This window comes from Argentina silus, assembly GCF_951799395.1.
Source record: "Argentina silus genome assembly, chromosome: 16".
Lineage (NCBI taxonomy): Eukaryota > Metazoa > Chordata > Actinopteri > Argentiniformes > Argentinidae > Argentina > Argentina silus.
In genome coordinates, this window is record NC_139670.1 from 8,078,602 (window position 1) to 8,097,658 (window position 19,057).

Here is a 19,057-nt window from a genome sequence, read left to right on the forward strand (position 1 = left end):
ATACTGGTAAGAAATATGAGGTTTGTAGGGGGCTGGTCTCTTAGGCTGGCATAGAGCCAAAGCTGTAGCCAGGGCTGATACTGTAGCAGCACAGGAGCTGAGAGAGCACAGCACAAATGGTAATCTTAGCGAAGTTTGGTTAATCTCTACGAGGAGCAGTAATCTCGCAAGGACTGTTAATCTCGTAAGAAGTGTTAATCTGGCGAGAAGTGTTTATCTTGTGGGAAGTGTTCTATTTCCGAGAGGTGTTAACCTCACAGAAATATTAATCCTGGGAATTTTTCATAGCTGGAGACGGACTCGCACCGTGAGAGCTGTTGTTGGCTCCCAGCGGAATATGAGTCGATTTCAGAGAGAAATAGGGAAATTTTACTTCTTAGTAAGGTCTTTTTCACCATCACACTATTTAGAAAGTTCCTTTTTAAAAGTTCTTTCGACAGAGATTTTAAAGGTCATTAATAGATTTCCATATTTTCATATTCAAGTTTATTGACCAGATGGAATGTTTAATTGTGTGAATCTCAGCTTTCTTGAACTGAGGCTGTATATTTGTAAATGTCCGGCCCACTGACTAATAAAGGCAATATTGGGGTAGAGGGGGAGGAAAGAGGGAGAGAGAGACAGAGAGAGAGAGGGGGGGGGGATAGAGAGATAGATAGATAGAGAGAGAGGGGGGGGGGTAGAGAGAGAGAGAGAAAAGGAGAGAAAAAGAGAGAGAGAGAGAGAGAGAAAGAGAGAGAAAGAGAGAGAAAGAGAAAGAGAAAGAGAAAGAGAAAGAGAAAGAGAAAGAGAAAGAGAAAGAGAAAGAGAGAGAGATCTGATTCAGTGAAATCGACTCTCCTCTCCTGCCTCTGTTCATTACCACAAGGACCCAAGGGTCCTGGAAGAAAGGAGGAGAGGAGGAGAAGAGGAGGAGGAGGAGGAGGAGGAGGAGGTGAGGTATACAAGGACAGACGGGAGTGAGGAAAGAGAGGAAGATTTAGAGATAAAGGGAGGGAGAGTTGAACCCATGCAGCGGCACTGTTAGTAGTAATGATGTCCTGGGGGCGCTGCTTAAACCCTGAGTCAGATATTTAACCTGACTTTGGTAGAATTTCTGTTGAAAGAGATAAGGTTTGAATGTGAAGTAATGCCTGTATGTGCCCATGGGCGAATATTCAAGACATATTTTCTTAAGTAAATATACAATATCTGTATTGTAGGCTGGATAGAACAATGTCATCCTCACTGTTTGTTGTTTTGATAAGTAAAGATTGCTGCTTTGCTTGTACTGTAGGAAGGAAGAAAGCCAAGCTGAGAAATAATTTTGGTTGACATCTATAGTAATAAGATACATCTCTCTCTCTCTCTCTCTCTCTCTCTCTCTCTCTCTCTCTCTCTCTCTCTCTCTCTCTCTCTCTCTCTTCTTTCTAGGGCACATCATATTCCCTGTAGATGTGTGGGTAAACACAATATTACCCTGCAGTTACCTTCAGTACTGAACATGGCAGAATGAAACTTTATGCAATTACACCTCTGGCTAAAGTGATCAAGTTCCTCACTTAATCGGTTTGTGAAATTGAGATGAAATACACAAATCAGATCATGTGTTGTCAGTAAACATTTAAAGACATGATTTTGTTAATTGATAGGTAATAGGTACCCCTCCCCTTCCCACCACCCACACACTCCATCAGCCCCTCTCATACCAAGCCCAACCCCGCCTCCCCCCTCACCTGGAGTTGCTGAGGTCGTTCTGCCCGGCTCCTCCTCCCCGGGTCTTCTCCAGACCCAGCTTGGTGAAGATTCCCACCAGCACCATTACGGCCACCACGCCACAGATGATGTAGACGATCATGTGGGTTCGGTCCCTCTCGTGGTCGGCGTGGCTCTCGGTGATGGCGGCCACGGGCTTGCCCGTGTTGGCCCAGATGGGCGTGTCATAGTTGGAGCAGATGGTCTGGTCCAGCCGCTGGGCTTTGAACTGGCAGCAGAAGCGGTAGAAGCAGGTGCCGCAGCAGTACAAGAACACGCCAGCGTTGCAGTTGAACGGCGGGTCCCACTGGCCCATCACGTCGTAGTAACCAGCGCAACGGGTGGCTTTGGTTGGGATGTCGTCCTCGTCATCGTTGACATCGCCACTGGGCGAGGACAGACTGACCTCCGGGGCGAGCTGGGTGGTTTGTACGGGCGTAGCCGTCTGGTTGTTTGTCTGGGTCGAGGTCTTGAGGTCCATGGTGTCTGTGGTGGTGGCTGGGTCCTGGGCGAGGCCGGCCCGGGTCAGGAGGAAGGTGAGGAAGAGGAGGCAGGACAGGGGGCTGACGGCCATGCTACACCCCATTCCCAAACCTAACCTGAGGCTCTAGACTGGGGCCTGAAGGGAGGACGGGCAAGGTAGTGAGGCTTGGATTGAAAGACAGACCAATAGGGCTGGAGAAAAACAACATGTACTGAAAAACAAAAAATCTAAAGTATGTATTGTTATTAGGGTTGTTATTGGGGGAACCATGGAACTGATTTCAATTGAGATGTTTACCAAGATTGACCGACCTAGTTCAATCAATCAAATATGCTTGACTGATCACCAATAACAGTAAATGGCAAACAATTTATGAATACATTTGTATTGATAGATATTACAGAACCATACAATACATCCAGAGAAAATAAGTTAAAAAAGTGCCAGAGATTGAAGCTCTGGAATGAATCATCTGAGGAGCCCTAGCTTACCTTTGTCCTTAGAAACTGTCCTTACAAAACGCTGATTCCCCTCCAATGTTCCAGAGTATATTCCCTTCAGAAATATCCACAAACTTTCCTCAGCATTCTCTCCTCATAGTTGACAAGAAGGAAGTTGTTGTCCTTATGTATTGTCCATCCTCCAAGGTCAGCTGAAGCCACCATAAAAACCTACAATATCTTCTGTCCTTCCTAAAGCACTGTTTCTCTGTTGTTCCTTCTCTGCCCAGTGTTGGCAGATGGTGGTTCAGACCAGTCCAGCAGTGGTATAATCCCACAGAGCCCAGCGCTGACGATCCTGTGTGTGTGTGTGTGTGTGTGTGTGTGTGTGTGTGTGTGTGTGTCTGTTTGTTTGTTTGAGAGAGAGAGAGAGAGAGAGAGAGAGAGAGAGAGAGAGAGAGAGAAAGTGAGTGAGAGAGTGTGTGTGTGTATGTGTGTGTGTGCTGTTGAATGTGTCTCGCTCTGAGCTCTGTGAAACGCAACAGTTCAGGAGCCAAACCAAATCCCCTCCTCTCTTCTCCTCGCTCCCGCACTCAGCACCACACAAAGAGAGGGAGAGAGAGAGAGAGGGAGAGAGAGAGGGGGGGGGGGATGCTGCTCACATCATCCCCAGAGAAAGGGGGAGAAAGGAGGGAGTAGGGTTGGAGAGAGAGACAGTGGGTGAGAGAGTAGTGGAAGTGAAAAAGAACGCTTTACCTTCAACAAATGACACTCTCTAAAGATCTCTTAATGCCACTCCTGTTGTTCCGTATCAGCTGCTCTGGTTATCTCTCTCTCTTTTCCCTCTCCTCTCCCGCTCCCTCTCCTCACTCCGTCTCACACACCGTAAGTGGAGATAAACAAAGTTGTGTGAGTGTGTGTGTGTGTGTGTGTGTGTGTGAGAGTGTGCGTGTGTGAGTGAGTGAGTGAGTGAGTGTGTGTCTGTGTCTGGCAGATTACGTCTCAAGGTCCAACTCCAGGATCCTCCTTGTGTTTCCTTTGTTTAAATTCCAACCTGTACAAAGCACACAGCGACAGCCTCAGCCAAAACAGAGCAGCGGTAATCCAAAAACAAATGCCTGCACGCCAGCAGATGCACTGGCGTTACCCTCTCCCTGCATATCTACTGTACACACACACACACACATGCCAATTGCAATTTTACTGGAGCAGCTTTCCCAATGTAAATGATCGGAAATGAAAAAACGTAACGTAAGAAGTTGAGATTGACAAGGGCTTTGCTGCCCCGCAATCTTTCACTTACTTTGCACTTCTTTTCGCTTTACTTTGACTTTTCGCTCTGTTTTACTTCAACAGTTTCACTTGTTGTGTGTGTGCTGAGAGAGAGAGAGAGAGAGAGAGAGAGAGAGAGAGAGAGAGAGAGAGGGAGAGAGGGAGGAAGATAGGGCAAATGTGGGGCAACAGGGGGCAGAGGTACAAAGGGATAGTGTGGGAAGGATAGTGAGGGAGGGAGAGGAGGAGAACAAGACTAGAGCAGTGAACATGAAAAAGGGAGATATAAAACCTGAGAGAGAGAGAGAGAGAGAGAGAGAGAGAGAGAGAGAGAGAGAGAGAGAGAGAAAACGAGAACGAGAGAGAGTTAGGCAGTAGAGTGACAGAGCGGAAGCGAGGGATTATGAGTGAGAGAGGACGGAGGAGAGCAGCTGCGGGAGAGACAGATAGGTGGCAGGTAGGGGATGGAGGGAGGGACAGATAGGTGGCAGGTAGGGGATGGAGGGAGGGACAGATAGGTGGCAGGTAGGGGATGGAGGGAGAGACAGATAGGTGGCAGGTAGGGGATGGAGGGAGAGACAGAGAGAAAGGTAGGAAAAGGAGGGAGAGAGATAGACGACAGGACAGGGATAGAGGGAACAACAGAGAAGTGACAGGCGGAGGATGGAAGACTCAGAAATCAGGATTAGAGAGGGACAGGGACACAGACTTAGTGAGGAGTGGAGAGTCAAGGTGTGTGAGAGAGGGAGGTGTGTGTGTGCGTGTGCGTGTGCGTGTGTGTGTGTGTGTATGTGTGTCAGAAAAGAGAGATGCCTGCCTGTACCTGTGTGCTGTACTTTGCTGTGTGTGTGTGTATGTATGTGTGTGTGTACGTGTGTACGTGTGTGTGTGTGTGTGTGTGTGAAAGAAGGGGAGGGGGCGCTTGTAGTTGTTGTGAATTCAGAATAATCCCCCAGAATTAATGTTCTGCTTGAACTAGATTCTGTAACAGAAGTGCCTATGGGTCTCCTCGCACAAGAGGAATGTGCCCCCTCATCAGAATACATGGCAAGGCTGTGAAGTGATGCTCCTGAATATTTTATCCTGTTTCTTATTCATTGACATTAAGCTTCCTTTGAATATTCATTTTGTGTGTTTTCTTATGCATTTAGAAAAATATAAGTTACATTAATTTTGCTTTGTGTTCCTCTGTGTCTCTCTTTCTCTGTCTATCGTTATCTCTTTTCTCCCTCTGTTCCTTGCCCCTCCCCATCATTACCCCCCCCCCCCCCCCCTCCCCCCATTGCTACTAGATTAACAATAGTAGAAACATCAGTTGTGAGGTCTCTGACAAGGTTACTGTTGCGTGAAATATGATGTGTTCAGAGATGGAGATTTATAAGCAGATATATATTCCACAAACCGATATATCTATTCATTTAGATATGGAGGAGAGAGAGAGTGGGTGAGAGAGGTCATAGTTTGATGAAAATAATGTTTGAGAGAAGACGGGGCTGAATGAGGAGGAGGAGGGGAGAAGGAAGAGGGGGGGGGGGAGAATACCATAAAGAATAAGAAAAGCATATGGAATTATGATGAGATCCTATATATAGATCAGGTGGAAGCCATAGAGTAATAACAAAAATAGTTTTGAATCCCATTCCTTCCTATTGACCTGTTTTATCATCTTTCTTTGGGTATTCATGAATGTTATTGCTGTCATTCCTTGCACTTATCTGCTCATATCATCCTCTTTTTATGATTAAGTGGCCGAGTATCTTCCTACGGGAGTTAGTCTAATATGCAAACTGCACCACTTATCTGGTGGAACATCCCTCAAAGACCACACAAGTAGATTGTTGTAAAGAGTTGAGACAGGTTTCATAATAGTTTCAAACTTTTAATTTTTCAGATCTCCTCCAAACTACTCTCACGCCACTCGACTGTGAAATTAGCCCAGGCTCCCAATCACACTGAGAAAGCAGCAACTTTGCTGGGCTTATCTGCTGCCTCTCCCAGGCTGCGTCAGAACTCTACTGTAAGATCAGGAGCAGGATAGAGGGTTTGTGATCAGAGGATCCCTCTTAATGAGGAGATTGAGGCTGCGCTTTGATGCTGCAATGATTTGGGGGGTTGTAGGAGATAAGAGGAGCTAAACGAACGACCCTTGACCCCTCTGATAGGGAGGTGAACCCCAGTTCCTCATGGTTGGGTCCTGCTTGGCTGGTCTGGTCTCATGTTTTATGGAGGTTCACATGGAGGACAGAGAACAGTAAACACTACAGTAATAACGTCAATAGACTCTATTTACTATATAGTATTTTTTCAAATGCTTTCTTTTATATAGAATGAGGGGAAGTCACCTTATCAACTACTATGAACACACAGAGATGTCCGTTCTGGCATGGGGGCAGAACAGTCACATCAGTATTCTGATTGCAGACCATGGACCAAGAATACCACTGACAGTTCTTCAATGGTGAGTGAGTATAATCATATCCAGAGTACCATAAGGGATGTGATTTTCTTTCTCCTGTATTGAAACCATATGCAGTAAAGGAGCAATATTGCTTGGTAATGTACTGTATGTGAGTGTTGCACTGTCCTCAGAATGCAAAGGTCAGAGGTTATTCTGTGTGTGAGCCAGTGAGATCCAGGTGGTGGAGATGATGATGCAGAGATGACACTTGGGGATTTGAAGGCTGCAGGTCAGAGGGTTAGGAGGTTTATCTGTTCAGGGATGGACTGGCTCCCGTGTGAACCTGGAGATCAAACAAGATCTCATTGATTACATCTGAGAGGGTATGATGTCACGCTCGTGGCGTAAGAAAAAGAAAAAGACAGCATAGTGAATTGAAGACAAGCTAAATAGACAATATGAATATTTCTAAAGTTACAGTTATTAACTTCAAGTGTGTAATCAAAATCATATTCACGTTCATAGTGTACTGTCGTATAGGCAGCAGGGCTGCAACTGCACATAAGAGTGCTTTGTGGAGCATGGTGGTTAATGTAGTGATATTAGCATTCCAACCCTCTCCATCTGATAACCTATACCCCACATACAGCACTGGAACACCAAGGAAGGAATACAAATTGCATGTGCTTATGCATGCTGTGTTTTATCTGTATGAGGAGTGGTTCCAGCAATGGAGGCTGGTGGAGGTAGAAATTGGAGGGCGGGCTCATTGTAATGCATGGAATGGAAGTGCATTACAATGAGGCCGTCCTCAGGTGGGCTAGTCCATCGTTGGGCTAGTCACAGTCCATCACCTTCTATACCACAGAGAACAGGAAGTAATTACATATTAACCCCTCATGTAGGTCACCTTGAGTACAATAATGTAACACAGCACCATTGGAAACTAATACACCCATATATATATACACACACATACACACACACACACACACACACACACACACACACACACACACACACACACACACACACACACACACACACACACACACACTAAAGACCGGCATTGCCAACATGTGACATCCTAGCATTGTACATGTAGTTGAACAGGTAATGTTTGAATAAGCATATGACCTTGACGTGAGATGATGCTTGTTCTTTGTTGATGCTCTGGAGCTGTTAATCTTTCCTTAGATGCTGATGTGGTGGTTGTTTATTTATGAGCGTGTGCGGTACTGGAGATTTGTTCTCTTTCTTCCCTCACTGAGAGGCATGAAACGTCTGTTTATTTGAGGTTTCAGCAGTAAAGTGTTCATCTCCTGTCTGGTCGCCTACAGTACAGCAAGTTTGTGTGTAAAAGGACATGAACAGATTTGTTTGTGTGTGTTCTGACAGGACATAAACAGAATTCTGTAGCTAATGAGAGTTTATATATGTTTACCACATTGTGGGCTAAATCCTGTGGTTAAATGACAGGAAACCAAACTGACAAACATAAGTCAGCCGTTTAGAGTTTGATTTGTTTTGACTGAAACACAGCGGGGCTATTGCTCTGTCACCGATAGACACCTAGCATTTTGAAGTTAAGCTGCACCTAGAGCGCATTCTTCCAAAACAGACAATTTGATTTGGTTTACGCTGAACCTGAATCGTGATTGCTCTGTCAAATCAATCATGCGTTTAGCTGATTCTCATGGAAAGTTCTTGGTTACGGTTTGTCTCCTGTTTAACCAATGGTAATTATGCCCCTCCTCTTTTTATGTTGTTAATGCCTAAATGTGCCTGACAGCATGTCTGCCGGCCATAGGCCGAAATACAAACGGCAGATTGGATCAACAAAAACGGCCCGCATTATTTTTAAATATATTTATTGTCATTTTATGAATTCTGACATTGCCAGTGTGAGGATGTTTCCATGTTTTTGGGATCAATAGGCTAATTATGCTTCATTTAATCTTTTTACATGTGCTGTGCTTTGACTCATTTGACATATTGTTCATTGTTTATTTTTGCTTTTCAAATATCATAATAATGTGTGTATCGAAAGGAATGTGTGTTTCTCCTGCCTTTGCGTTGCCTAAACCTTCTATTTTGCTGGTTTTGGCTAACATGCAATTTACCTGACCCCTAGTGGAAAGTGAGGTGACTATTGGAATTGAGTTCAAGGTGAAACTTCAACGTTCTCTAAACCACAAGTGCAGAGGACAGAGTGGGACAGAGCAATCATGTTTTAGCAGCTGTGAGTCTAAATTCTGTAAGTGCATCTCTGTTGGGTTTAGACGGTGGAAGGTAACATTGTTTATAACAGATGTGTTACTCTACTTGCTCTCTCTCTCTCCATTCCATTCCATTCCCTCCATCCCTCCATCTCTCCTTTCTGCCCTTGCTTTCTGAACAGCACTGAAACAGCACGAATGCATTATAGTATTGATAAACTCAGTCAATCATGCTGTTCAAACAAGAGACAGCCTCTGTTACTGTTACAACATGGTCATCGTGTGTTAATGTGTTCATGTCAGTTTGAGTTATTGACCCCCACTCTGACCTTGTATAACACTCACCACAAATGAACTTGAACTTACAAATGGGAGGTTAGGACAGAAAAAGAGGAGCAGGGGAAAAGAGGAGGGGAGAGAGACCTCTCTAAAAGCTCTTTATCAACCAATTTTCAAGTCGGCCAACAACATTGACGTTGAAAAAGAACAGCAGTCAATTCACTTATTTACCACCAACACGAGAGAGAAAGAGAGGAAGAGAGAGATGGAGAGAGAGAAAGAGAGAGAGAGAGAGAGAGAGAGAGAGAGAACGTCAGTGGAGTTGATTAAGTGAATGATTACGCTGCTATGACCATTGCCTGTGGCCAATTAGAGCGGGAAAGACAAAGAGGGCACCAGAGCCCAGAGGCCACAACCAAGCAGAGTCACTCTAAAGCAGCATGACACCGTAGCCACTAAAGCTCCAGCCATTACTGTAATCCACTGTGATCCATATATTCATGAAGAGATGAAATTAATGTACACTTCTTCTTTGATCTCTCTCAGCTCCCTCAAACAGATCATGTGACAGATGTGTTGATGTGTTGTTTTTTCATGCGAATATCACTTCTTTTATGCCTTTTTTTCATGCCTGGTCATTACAAGGTAAAAAGTTTGGAGGAAACAATTAAAGCTTTAATTGCGGCGAAGCATTTGAGGATCAGAAGAGGAGGATGGAAACACAATAAACAAACAGATGAAACACTGACTCATTCTGTTCATCATATGGGATTAAGAAGAAATGAGGACACATCCGCTATAAAATAAACCTTGGGTATAATTCATTGCAGTGTGTTTCAGTTCATTTGTATGCTTTATTTCTCTCCCCCGTTCAGAAAGGGGGCTTAGTCACTCCCTTGGTGGATAATCCTGCATCTCAGGACTGAACAGACACCTGTGGACGCTAGAGAGACACAGAGGCAGATTAGAGAGGAGGAGAGAGAGATTGGGAGAGACAGACGCGCATTGTGGAGGCATAGACTCCCATAGACTCACACTGAGAGAAGGAGAGAGAAATGTGGACAAAGGCCATTTACAGAATCTGACTACTGGGAATAGAGCAATGAGCAAAGAGAAGAAAGGAACACATACAGGATTGAAACTTGCAAATAAAGGAGAGAAAGATGGAGAGAACTGATAAGAAAGCAGACACTTTTTCTTTTAAGACACACACACACACACACACACACACACACACACACACACACACACACAAACACAAACACAAACACACACAAACACAAACACAAACACAAACACAAACACAAACACAAACAAACACAAACACACACACACACACACACACACACACACACACACACACACACACACACACACACACACAGGTGCGTGTCTGCTTCCTCTGCGGACCTCCTGTCAGATCTGACCTTTTGCAAATGAAAGGAGATGCAAATATCGAATTCATATTCCTCTATTAGCTCAACAGAATGACTTATAAAAGTGAAAGAGCTTCACTGGGACCCATTGAGAATACCTGTCACTCTGCTTAGCTGGTTTTGATTAGCAATTTATATCGCCTCCTCTCCGCCTGAATCAACTTAACAGATACAAACTAACCGTGACGTGGTTCTTTTATTACCGTTTCATTATTTTAAGAGATAATGATAGTTCTGATTTCCCCCATCCATCCCGCTCTATCCCTCTGTCTCTCCACCTCCCTCCCTCCCTCCCTCCCTCCCTCCCTCCCTTCCTCCCTTCCCTCTATCCTATGTCCTTTAGAGGTGTGAAAACAGATGGCTGTTGGGGTTGGCCCCAGCTGTTGGATGTTGTTGACAGGATTGATCTGTGGGTCTAGTGTGTACGTGGTGGTACAGCACAGTACGAAGGCTGAGCTACAGACCCTGGTCATGGCTCTGAGCCCAACATATACGCACACGCACACACACACATTGGATCAATATAGGCAGCTGTTTAGCTGACCTTTCATAGGGCTGGGATGATAGTGGTGATGATGATGATGATGATGTTGATGATGGTGGTGGCGGTGCTATACCAAAGACCCCTCAGGCCAGAGTCACAGACAGACAGATGGATGGACGGACCTATGGACTTATGGACAGGCAGGCAGGCAGGCAGGCAGGCAGGCAGGCAGGCAGGCACACACACACACACACACACAGACTGACAATACTGAAAAATATAGTAATGTAATAAATTGAGACATTTGGAGTGTCATGTGAGAACAGGTGCTCTAATGATAAAATCACATGAGTTTAAATAAAAATTAATATGAAAAACATCAGATGACGAGGAAAAACTCCATGCCCTAACCATAGCTGGTCACATTGTCAGGAAGGAAAAACTCTGGGCCCTATGAATACACGCCGACAATACCAGACATCAAATCCATTTATATAAAGTCAAGTCATTGATCTTGGCTCAACTTGGCTCTTTGCTCAGCCTGAGGCTTTTCAGGTAAAAGGTCAACATGTCAACTGCTTCATTAGACCGTCCAGTCATATCTCCCCCTGTTGCTGCATCTCTGCCCCTCCTGGGACATCGAGCTGAGCCCATCCAGACCGCTGGGCGGATGGAGATGCTTGACAATGAGATCAGACAACTAAGCCTTCATTGTCGTTGACTAAAAAAGCAAGCAACATTTTCCCCCCAAAACTGAACACAGTGGATGTGTCTGTTCCTATAAACAAAGTGTGTGTTTCGTCATCCCTTTTTCCAGGTTATTTCCCTTTGCTGCTTTATTGTCTCCCTCTTTGTTGCCCCTCCCCTCCCCTCCCCTCCCCTTCCCTCCCACCCTTCTGTTTCATCACAGTGTTTGTGGGATGAAGTAGTGTGACATTATTTGGTTGTTTGTGTCAAACCTTGTTGCCATAAGTACTTGGTCTGTAGCCTTTTTTGACATTTGCCTAATGTGTGCATGTCTGCCTGTCTTAGTTTTTCTGCATCAAATGTTTCACACCCCTACAGTTTGTTTATTATGTGTGTGTGTGTGTGTGCGTGTGTGTGTGTGTGCGAGTGTGCGTGTATGTGTGTGTGTGTGTGTGTGTGCGTGTGTGCGTGTGCGAGTGTGCGTGTATGTGTGTGTGTGTGTGTGTGTGTGCGTGTGTGTGTGTGTGTGGTTATTTTGTTAATGCAGACAGTTCCATCCTCTCCTGATTCCTTTCACCGTTATTCAACCCATCTCTTAAGAACAGAAAAATGAAACAAAAAATCACAACCCCCCCCCTCCCACAATCCCCCCTTTTCTCATCTAAAAATAATAAAGCCAGGCTTTGGTCTCTGTTGGTTTGATGTCCTAGGAATGATCAGAATAACAAGCATGGAAGAGATAGCTCAGTATGGAACACCACTTCAGATTGGGAGCAGCTAGAAAATAGCAATAGGAATAGGAAGACGCAGAGATTCAGGAGTCCTCCTCCCCTGGAATACACACATACCGCACGCCTGGAATACACACATACCGCACGCCTGGAATACACACATACCGCACGCCTCAGAAGTTTGTCTTCACTTCTCCCCCCCCTGCACTTCCTCTCCCCTGCATTACTCACCTATATAGAGCTTCAGACACACACCTCCACACAAATACACACACACACACACCCACCCACACACACAAATACACACACACGCTAGGGCAGAACTACAGAACAGCGCTGTCTAACCTGCTCACTGAATCAGAAGATTTATACTACAGTCCCCTCATGTCTGTCAAGCTTTACCCAAACTCATCTATCGCTTTTTTCTTCCACTCTCTTCCTCTCTTTCTTCTCACTCACACACACACACATACATGTTTTCAGCGCACACGCACGTGCACACGCACACACACGCACACACACACACACACACACACACACACACGCACACACACACACACACCTACTGTAACTATCACAAGCAGGGATTTGGGGAGCCAGTCAGGAAGTCTAAAGATAATTTGTCAATGAGGGAGGCAATGAGGGGGAGTATATGAAAATACAATCATGGTGAGATTAAAAAACAATCTCTAGCACTCTGTCTCTTTAAAATAATAATTGCATTATATTTAATTTGTGACTGCTGCACTGTGTGCGCGCGCATGCGTACACTGTATGTGTGTGTGTGTGTGTGTGTGTGTGTGTGTAAAGGTCAGTTTGTCTCAGGCGGTGGGCAGGCTTAGCGTGATATATTTGGGCTGCTGTTCATGACGGTTTGTGGCAAAAGTCAAAGAGCAAATTATCAACACCGCAAATACTTGAATCTTTTCTTCTTTTTTTTCTATGGTATCTGCGTTTGATACCATTCCTAATTCCATTTGCATGCATTACAATGAGCCTTTCTCCTTCACTGATTTCTACCTCCACCAGCCTCCCCTGATCCTATTTCACCTGGAAGAAATTTTGATCACAAAAAAGCACCCCCCCCCTCATAGATCCACTCTCCAAAACTCCACACCCATCCTAGAAGTCTATACAGGAAATTATGTACTGTCTCCCAGATCTGCAATGGAAATCAGAAACAGAAGACTGACAGTTGGAGTAGTTGGTATTAATAGGAAGCAGCTATTTCCGTAAGTCCTGAAGCAATCTGGTTTCTCAGTTATAATCACCCTAAAAAAGCACAGATTCCCACATTTCTTCACAATGCTCCTCTTTTCCCGGGTCCCGTTGATTCGTTATTTCCTTCCTCTCTTGTTAATAATGATCTGTAGTGAATTTCATTAGCTACTGTCTGGTAATGTCCAGTATCCATATCCTCAACCACCCTCTTCCCTCTCTCTACTATGTCAACAGTAGTGCCCATCTCTTTGTCTCTCCTCCTTCTCAGGTTTTGTGATGTGCAGTAAGAAGCCTATAAAACTCAGCTTTCAGGCAGAAGCATTGACTTCCCCCCAGATCTCTCTCTCTCTCTCTCTCCCCCCCCCCCCCCCCACCCCCCCCCCCAGCACTTGAACCCGTTTGGCTACTCCGTCTCTCGGAGGAACAGAGAGTTTACACCAGCTGCGCTGAGAGTAAAGAAGAAGGAAAGACGAGGGTGAGGGGGGAGAAGAGAGAGAGAGAGAGAGAGAGAGAGAGAGAGAGGGGTGAAACCAGCAGGAGGACCTGGAGGGACAGAAGCAAGTGCTACTGTATGCGGAGGAGATGGGAAGAACGAGTGGGAAGAGGGGTGAAAAGTGTGTTTACTGTGGTGAAAGTGTGTGCACTGTGGTGAAAGTGTGTTTATGTGGTATGTGTGTATGTGTATGTGCCTGTATGTGTATGTGCCTGTGTGTGTGTATCTTTGTGTGTGTGTGTGTGTGTGTGTGTGTGCGAGGGAGGATAGCCTGAGCCAGCGGGTTGCCCTGTCAGTACAGCACATGTGAGTGGGTGTCATGAGCTGACACGGGAGCAAAGCCAGCCACATAACTTCCCAAAACAGAATCAGGGGGGCATCCCCTGGAGCACCCCCCCACCCACCTCTCCCCAACTCCCCAACCCCCCCAGCCCCACCAGGGCTCAGCAGGCTTGGATAATGAGGACGGTAATAAACGTACTCATTAACGAAGCTTTGAAAAAGTTCAACAGACCTTGGAACATAGACACAGACTCAGGGCTCTGGTTCGCTGTAGCGTTGGCTTGGCTGGGGAGAGGAAGAGGTACAGTTGAAGTTACCCCTAATCACTTATACAGGGTCAGATGTATTTGAACTCCCCTAATGATTACTGGTCAGGACTGGCGGTAGGGTAATCTGATCCTAGAACTGTGATTGAAGGCAAGCTCATCAGTGGAGGCTAGTAGAGGTAGAAACCAGAGGACGTGCATTACAATGAGCCCGTCCTTTTATTTCTACCTCCACCAGCCTCCTCTGGAGCTCATATGCCCCTGGTGGTGGGAACTGCAAGTACAGTATAATAATATATAATATTCTTTCTCTTATATATATACGTACAGTAGGCTCCACTTGGTGCCCTGCATGGGTCAGGCCTGGCTGACTGGAACTTTCAATGGCTATCGTCTTTTGATGTCAAAAGCTCATTGATTGATCAGATTGGATTAGAACAACGACTGAAGATCTACCTTACAGGACTATCGATTCTGCTGACCCTTCTCTTTACCTTTCTTTCGTTCGTTCTTTCTTTATTTCTCTCTCTTTCTCTCTTTCTTCTGTCCTGTTCACTCACCCGTAGGCGTGCCACGTACAGTATGTTGACGAAACGCTCCCATCCAAAAAGGGGTTGATTTATGTTCTAGTTCAAGCCATGGACGCGTTTTGTTATGCCAAGATCTGAATCAATTAGTGATTAGTAATTCACATAATTGACTCACACACAATCAGTTCAGTCACATTGCATTCCTATCAAACATTGTCCCGTTGCTTGCTCCAATTACAGCGACGGCCGGGGGCGGTTGTGACAACTGGAGTCAGTTGATACTTTAAACTGTGACAGTCCTCCACTTCAACACTACTCTCAGTGCGTTCGTTCCAAATGACGCATTGATTTAATTTCAATTCACCACCAATGTGATGCGTCAGTATTGGATTGTCTCTTTGTCCAGAATGTGTTGATCTTATGACTATGCATTACGTAATGTGTGTGTGTGTGTGTGTGTGTGCGTGCGTGCGTGTGAGACAATTGCTTTTCACTACTGTTTGTCCTGAGAGTTCAGGAGACGCAGAGCTCGTTTCTACATAAACAGTTAAGAGAGTGTCTGTCTGCCCCTATATCCCAGGGGAGGCTGGTGGAGGTAGAAATCGGAGGACGGGCTCCATTGTAATGCATGAAATGGAATGAGGAATGGTATCAAGGCTCATTCCATTCCATTCCATGCATTACAATCAGCCCATCCTCCAATTTCTACCTCCAGCAGCCTCAGCCTGAGGCTCAGAGATATTCTATGACCTTGACAGGGAATGATACAGCAGTATAGGCCCCGCCTCCTGCCTCCTGAACGACTCTTCTACACACCACTCCCATCTCATTCCCCCCCAAGCAGCCAGGAATCATGCTTTTCCTCTCCACCGAGCATTATCCTTTGTCCACTATATCCCGTTATTTGCTCTATTGAGAACAGAACAAACATCCAAAGCTGGCTATCATTGGAGAGTTATGTAACCATTACAGAAGTTAAAGACATACACTTGCGTAACTGGTCAATTGCAGGACGAATGTGTCCTCTAAACTGATGGGCTGGCGTGGAGCACTTTTCAAAATAACCCGCCACAGAGGCACCTCTGGGTTCACTGATGCCATTTAAAAGGCAACTCTTTACTGCTGGTTATCCACAATATCAGTGAACACACAATGATTTCCCTGGCCTGTCTCTGTCATGACAACTGTATTTAACAACAGTCAGTTTCAGTACAGTGTTTCGGTACAGTATGCCAAAAATCTGTGGCATCTGATAGTTCTGAATTATGCAATTCATACTTCAATATACTTCAATTCTGAGTATGCAACAAACTGAACTGCTCTCAAACTGCTCTCTCTCTCTCTTGTTTTGTCTTGCAGAGTTCAGGTGCTCCAGACAGGACTCCCTCCAGCTATGTGACCCTCAGCAGCACCAGGGCGCCTTAAAACACCACACTGTCCCCCTGCACCTCTCCACGCAAATGTCACCCTTCACATCCAGTGCAGTCAGAAGGCAATGCTTCACAGCAGGGATTCCTCAAACCCAGCTACTGTACCCACATCATGAGACTTTACCAAGGAGTGGGAGTAGAGGTGTAAAAATACATTGGCACTTTCACAAGAATGAACATAGCACACACACAGACTTGCACGCACGCAGAGACAGACAGGTACGCACGCACACACACACACACACACACACACAGACTTGCACGCACGCACAGACAGACAGGTGCGCACACACACATGAGCACACACACAGACACACACACACCACTCATACTGTACATGCTAAAGGCAGAGGATTAAACAATTCTCTCCCCCCACCACCCAGCATATTGAAACTGAAACTGTTTATCCACACATGCGAGTCCTATTCTCAGAGCTGTGCTGCATGATCTAGCAGGGCACAGGCTAAGACCCTGCGGAGCACAGCAGTTAATTAATGGCACGGCCCAAGGACTTATCTCCACTCTGGTCCCTTTGTGTGGAGGACTACAGCACTCAGGGAGCTGGCTGGCATGATGAGGAGCTGTATAGAGCAGGGAGACACAGAGGACCGGTCTGTCTGTGAGGAGACAGGCTGTGAGGAGGGACAATAATACAGCTTAATGCAGACTGGGGAACGGGGGAGAGAAAGACGCTGATGATGAGGTCACTATTGAAAGAACTGTTCAAAGCAAGAGATCAGTAATTACTGCCTTGTCCACAAGGAGATGAGGAGTGTGTGTGTGTGTGTGTGTGTGTGTGTGTGTGTGTGTGTGTGTGTGTAGCCACTGCCAGTCCCATGGAACAGGGCCTCCCAAGAGAGCAGCACATCCCAAATTTAAAACACAACAGATGAAATGTACAGAGAGAAATGGAGGGTGAATTAGTTCAAATTCACTCATGTGGATATCTAGGTTGAGGAATTAAGGGCTGGGGAATCCTATTGTTGTGGTGAGTGTGTGTGTGTGTGTGTGGCAATGTGGAATGGGGATAAAGGTTGGACAGGGATCAACAACTGTAGTTTCCTTCCTTTTTTAGGAGAAATTGAAACATTCAAAACTGCTTATTCTGTAAATTTCACATAATTTCTGCTGATTTAACATGAAAAAAAACACACAGGTACAAAACAAAGCAGTGATGCAATTCATTAGCAATGGACGTGAGGAACAATTCCTGCGTACAGAATGACTACATATGAGTATATTGAGGGCAAAAACAGAGCTGAGTGTGGTTTTGCATTCTCTGCATATTAGTGGTGGCTGGTGCAGGTAGAAATCAGAGGGCTCATTGTAATGCATGGAATGGAATAAGGAATGGTATCAAACACGCATGTCCTCTGATTTCTACCTCCACTAGCCTCCCCTGCTCCATATCCAGCACACAGATGATTTGGGTCAGCGATGCTCTTTAAAGGCTAAAATAGTACATAGTCGTCCCTCAAAGAGAGAGAATAGGTGGAGGCGGGGGAGGGAATGTAAGAGGTCAGGGACACACACTCAAATCCCATGATCTCTTTCAAGAGAAGAGAGGATAAAAAAAATAAAAAAAAACAACGTGAATGACAAAAGAGGAGAAGTACAGCCGAACTGGCCGTCTGAAGAGATTAGAGAAGCATTTATTTGATTGAAGACAAGAGGCCATTATGAAGCGAAGGTAAGGACAAAAGCAACATAATGACAGATATGCATATTTCAAAGAGTTGGACAAAAGGTGAGAAACAGATATCACTGTGAGGCAATTATCAAGCCATATACCATATGAGACAGTCGGCTTTCTCTCTCCACCTGGTTAAGTGAATACATTATGAAGCTAGAGCTGATTGACAGCACTCTATAGGGGTTCATGTGCTGCTATCACTGTCAAGATATAAGAGATTGAACAGTTCCCAAAACGTGTGTATGGAGCTGGGCCATAGTCTCCAATCAAAGCAGACAAATCTCCAAAGCCCCACTACACCCCGTCCCCCACCCTTCCCAGCAGTCCTGTTTCTCACTCCCCTGAACCCAGACTATATTTCTAATGAACTATTTTTGGACAGAACTGCCTGGATGCGTCATGAACAGGAACAAAGAGTATGGATTCGTTGGTGTGAGAGAGAGACAGAGAGAGGAAGGGAGAGAAAGAGAGAGGGGGGGGTGAGAGAGGGAGGGAGGGGTTGAGAGAGAGGGGGGGGGGGGGTGAGAGAGAGGGGGAGGGGGGGTGAGAGAGGGAGGGAGGGGTTGAGAGAGAGGGGGAGGGGGGGTGAGAGAGAGAGGGAGAGACAGGGAAGGTAAGAGAGAGAGACAAAAGAAAGTGAGTGAGAACAAGAAGGGATTGTGTGTTTAAGTGTGTGAATGAAAAAGAGTAATTGAGTGAGTTTAAAATGACGTACAGGCAGAAAAATGTGGAGAGAAATGCATGTGACGGTGTGATGAAATGTGACCGTGGTGTCCTGCATGGTAGGACATGTCCAGCAGTGAAATATTACTGAAACAGATTACACACACTTCCCTCATCATGAGTCAGTTTGCACAGACAATGGAGTTCTTTAGCGATTATAGCTTTCAAGTTGGGGATTTTTAAAGACAACGTCGCCCACTAGTGTTCATATCCAGACCGTCAGAAAATCAGTGTTGGGAGTTAACTGTACAATGT

General features: G+C 45.4%; 1 protein-coding gene across 1 annotated transcript in view; it reads right to left on the reverse strand.

The window, feature by feature from the left end:
• shisa8b (shisa family member 8b) overlaps window positions 1-2,320 on the reverse strand; it is a gene marked incomplete at both ends in the record, with an annotated part of 18,494 nt that extends 16,174 nt beyond the window's left edge. The window contains one exon of the mRNA XM_083687634.1: window positions 1,716-2,320. Coding sequence (XP_083543760.1) covers window positions 1,716-2,320 — 605 coding nt within the window. The remainder of the gene's footprint in view (window positions 1-1,715) is intronic.
• Between the last annotated feature and the right edge of the window lie 16,737 nt (window positions 2,321-19,057).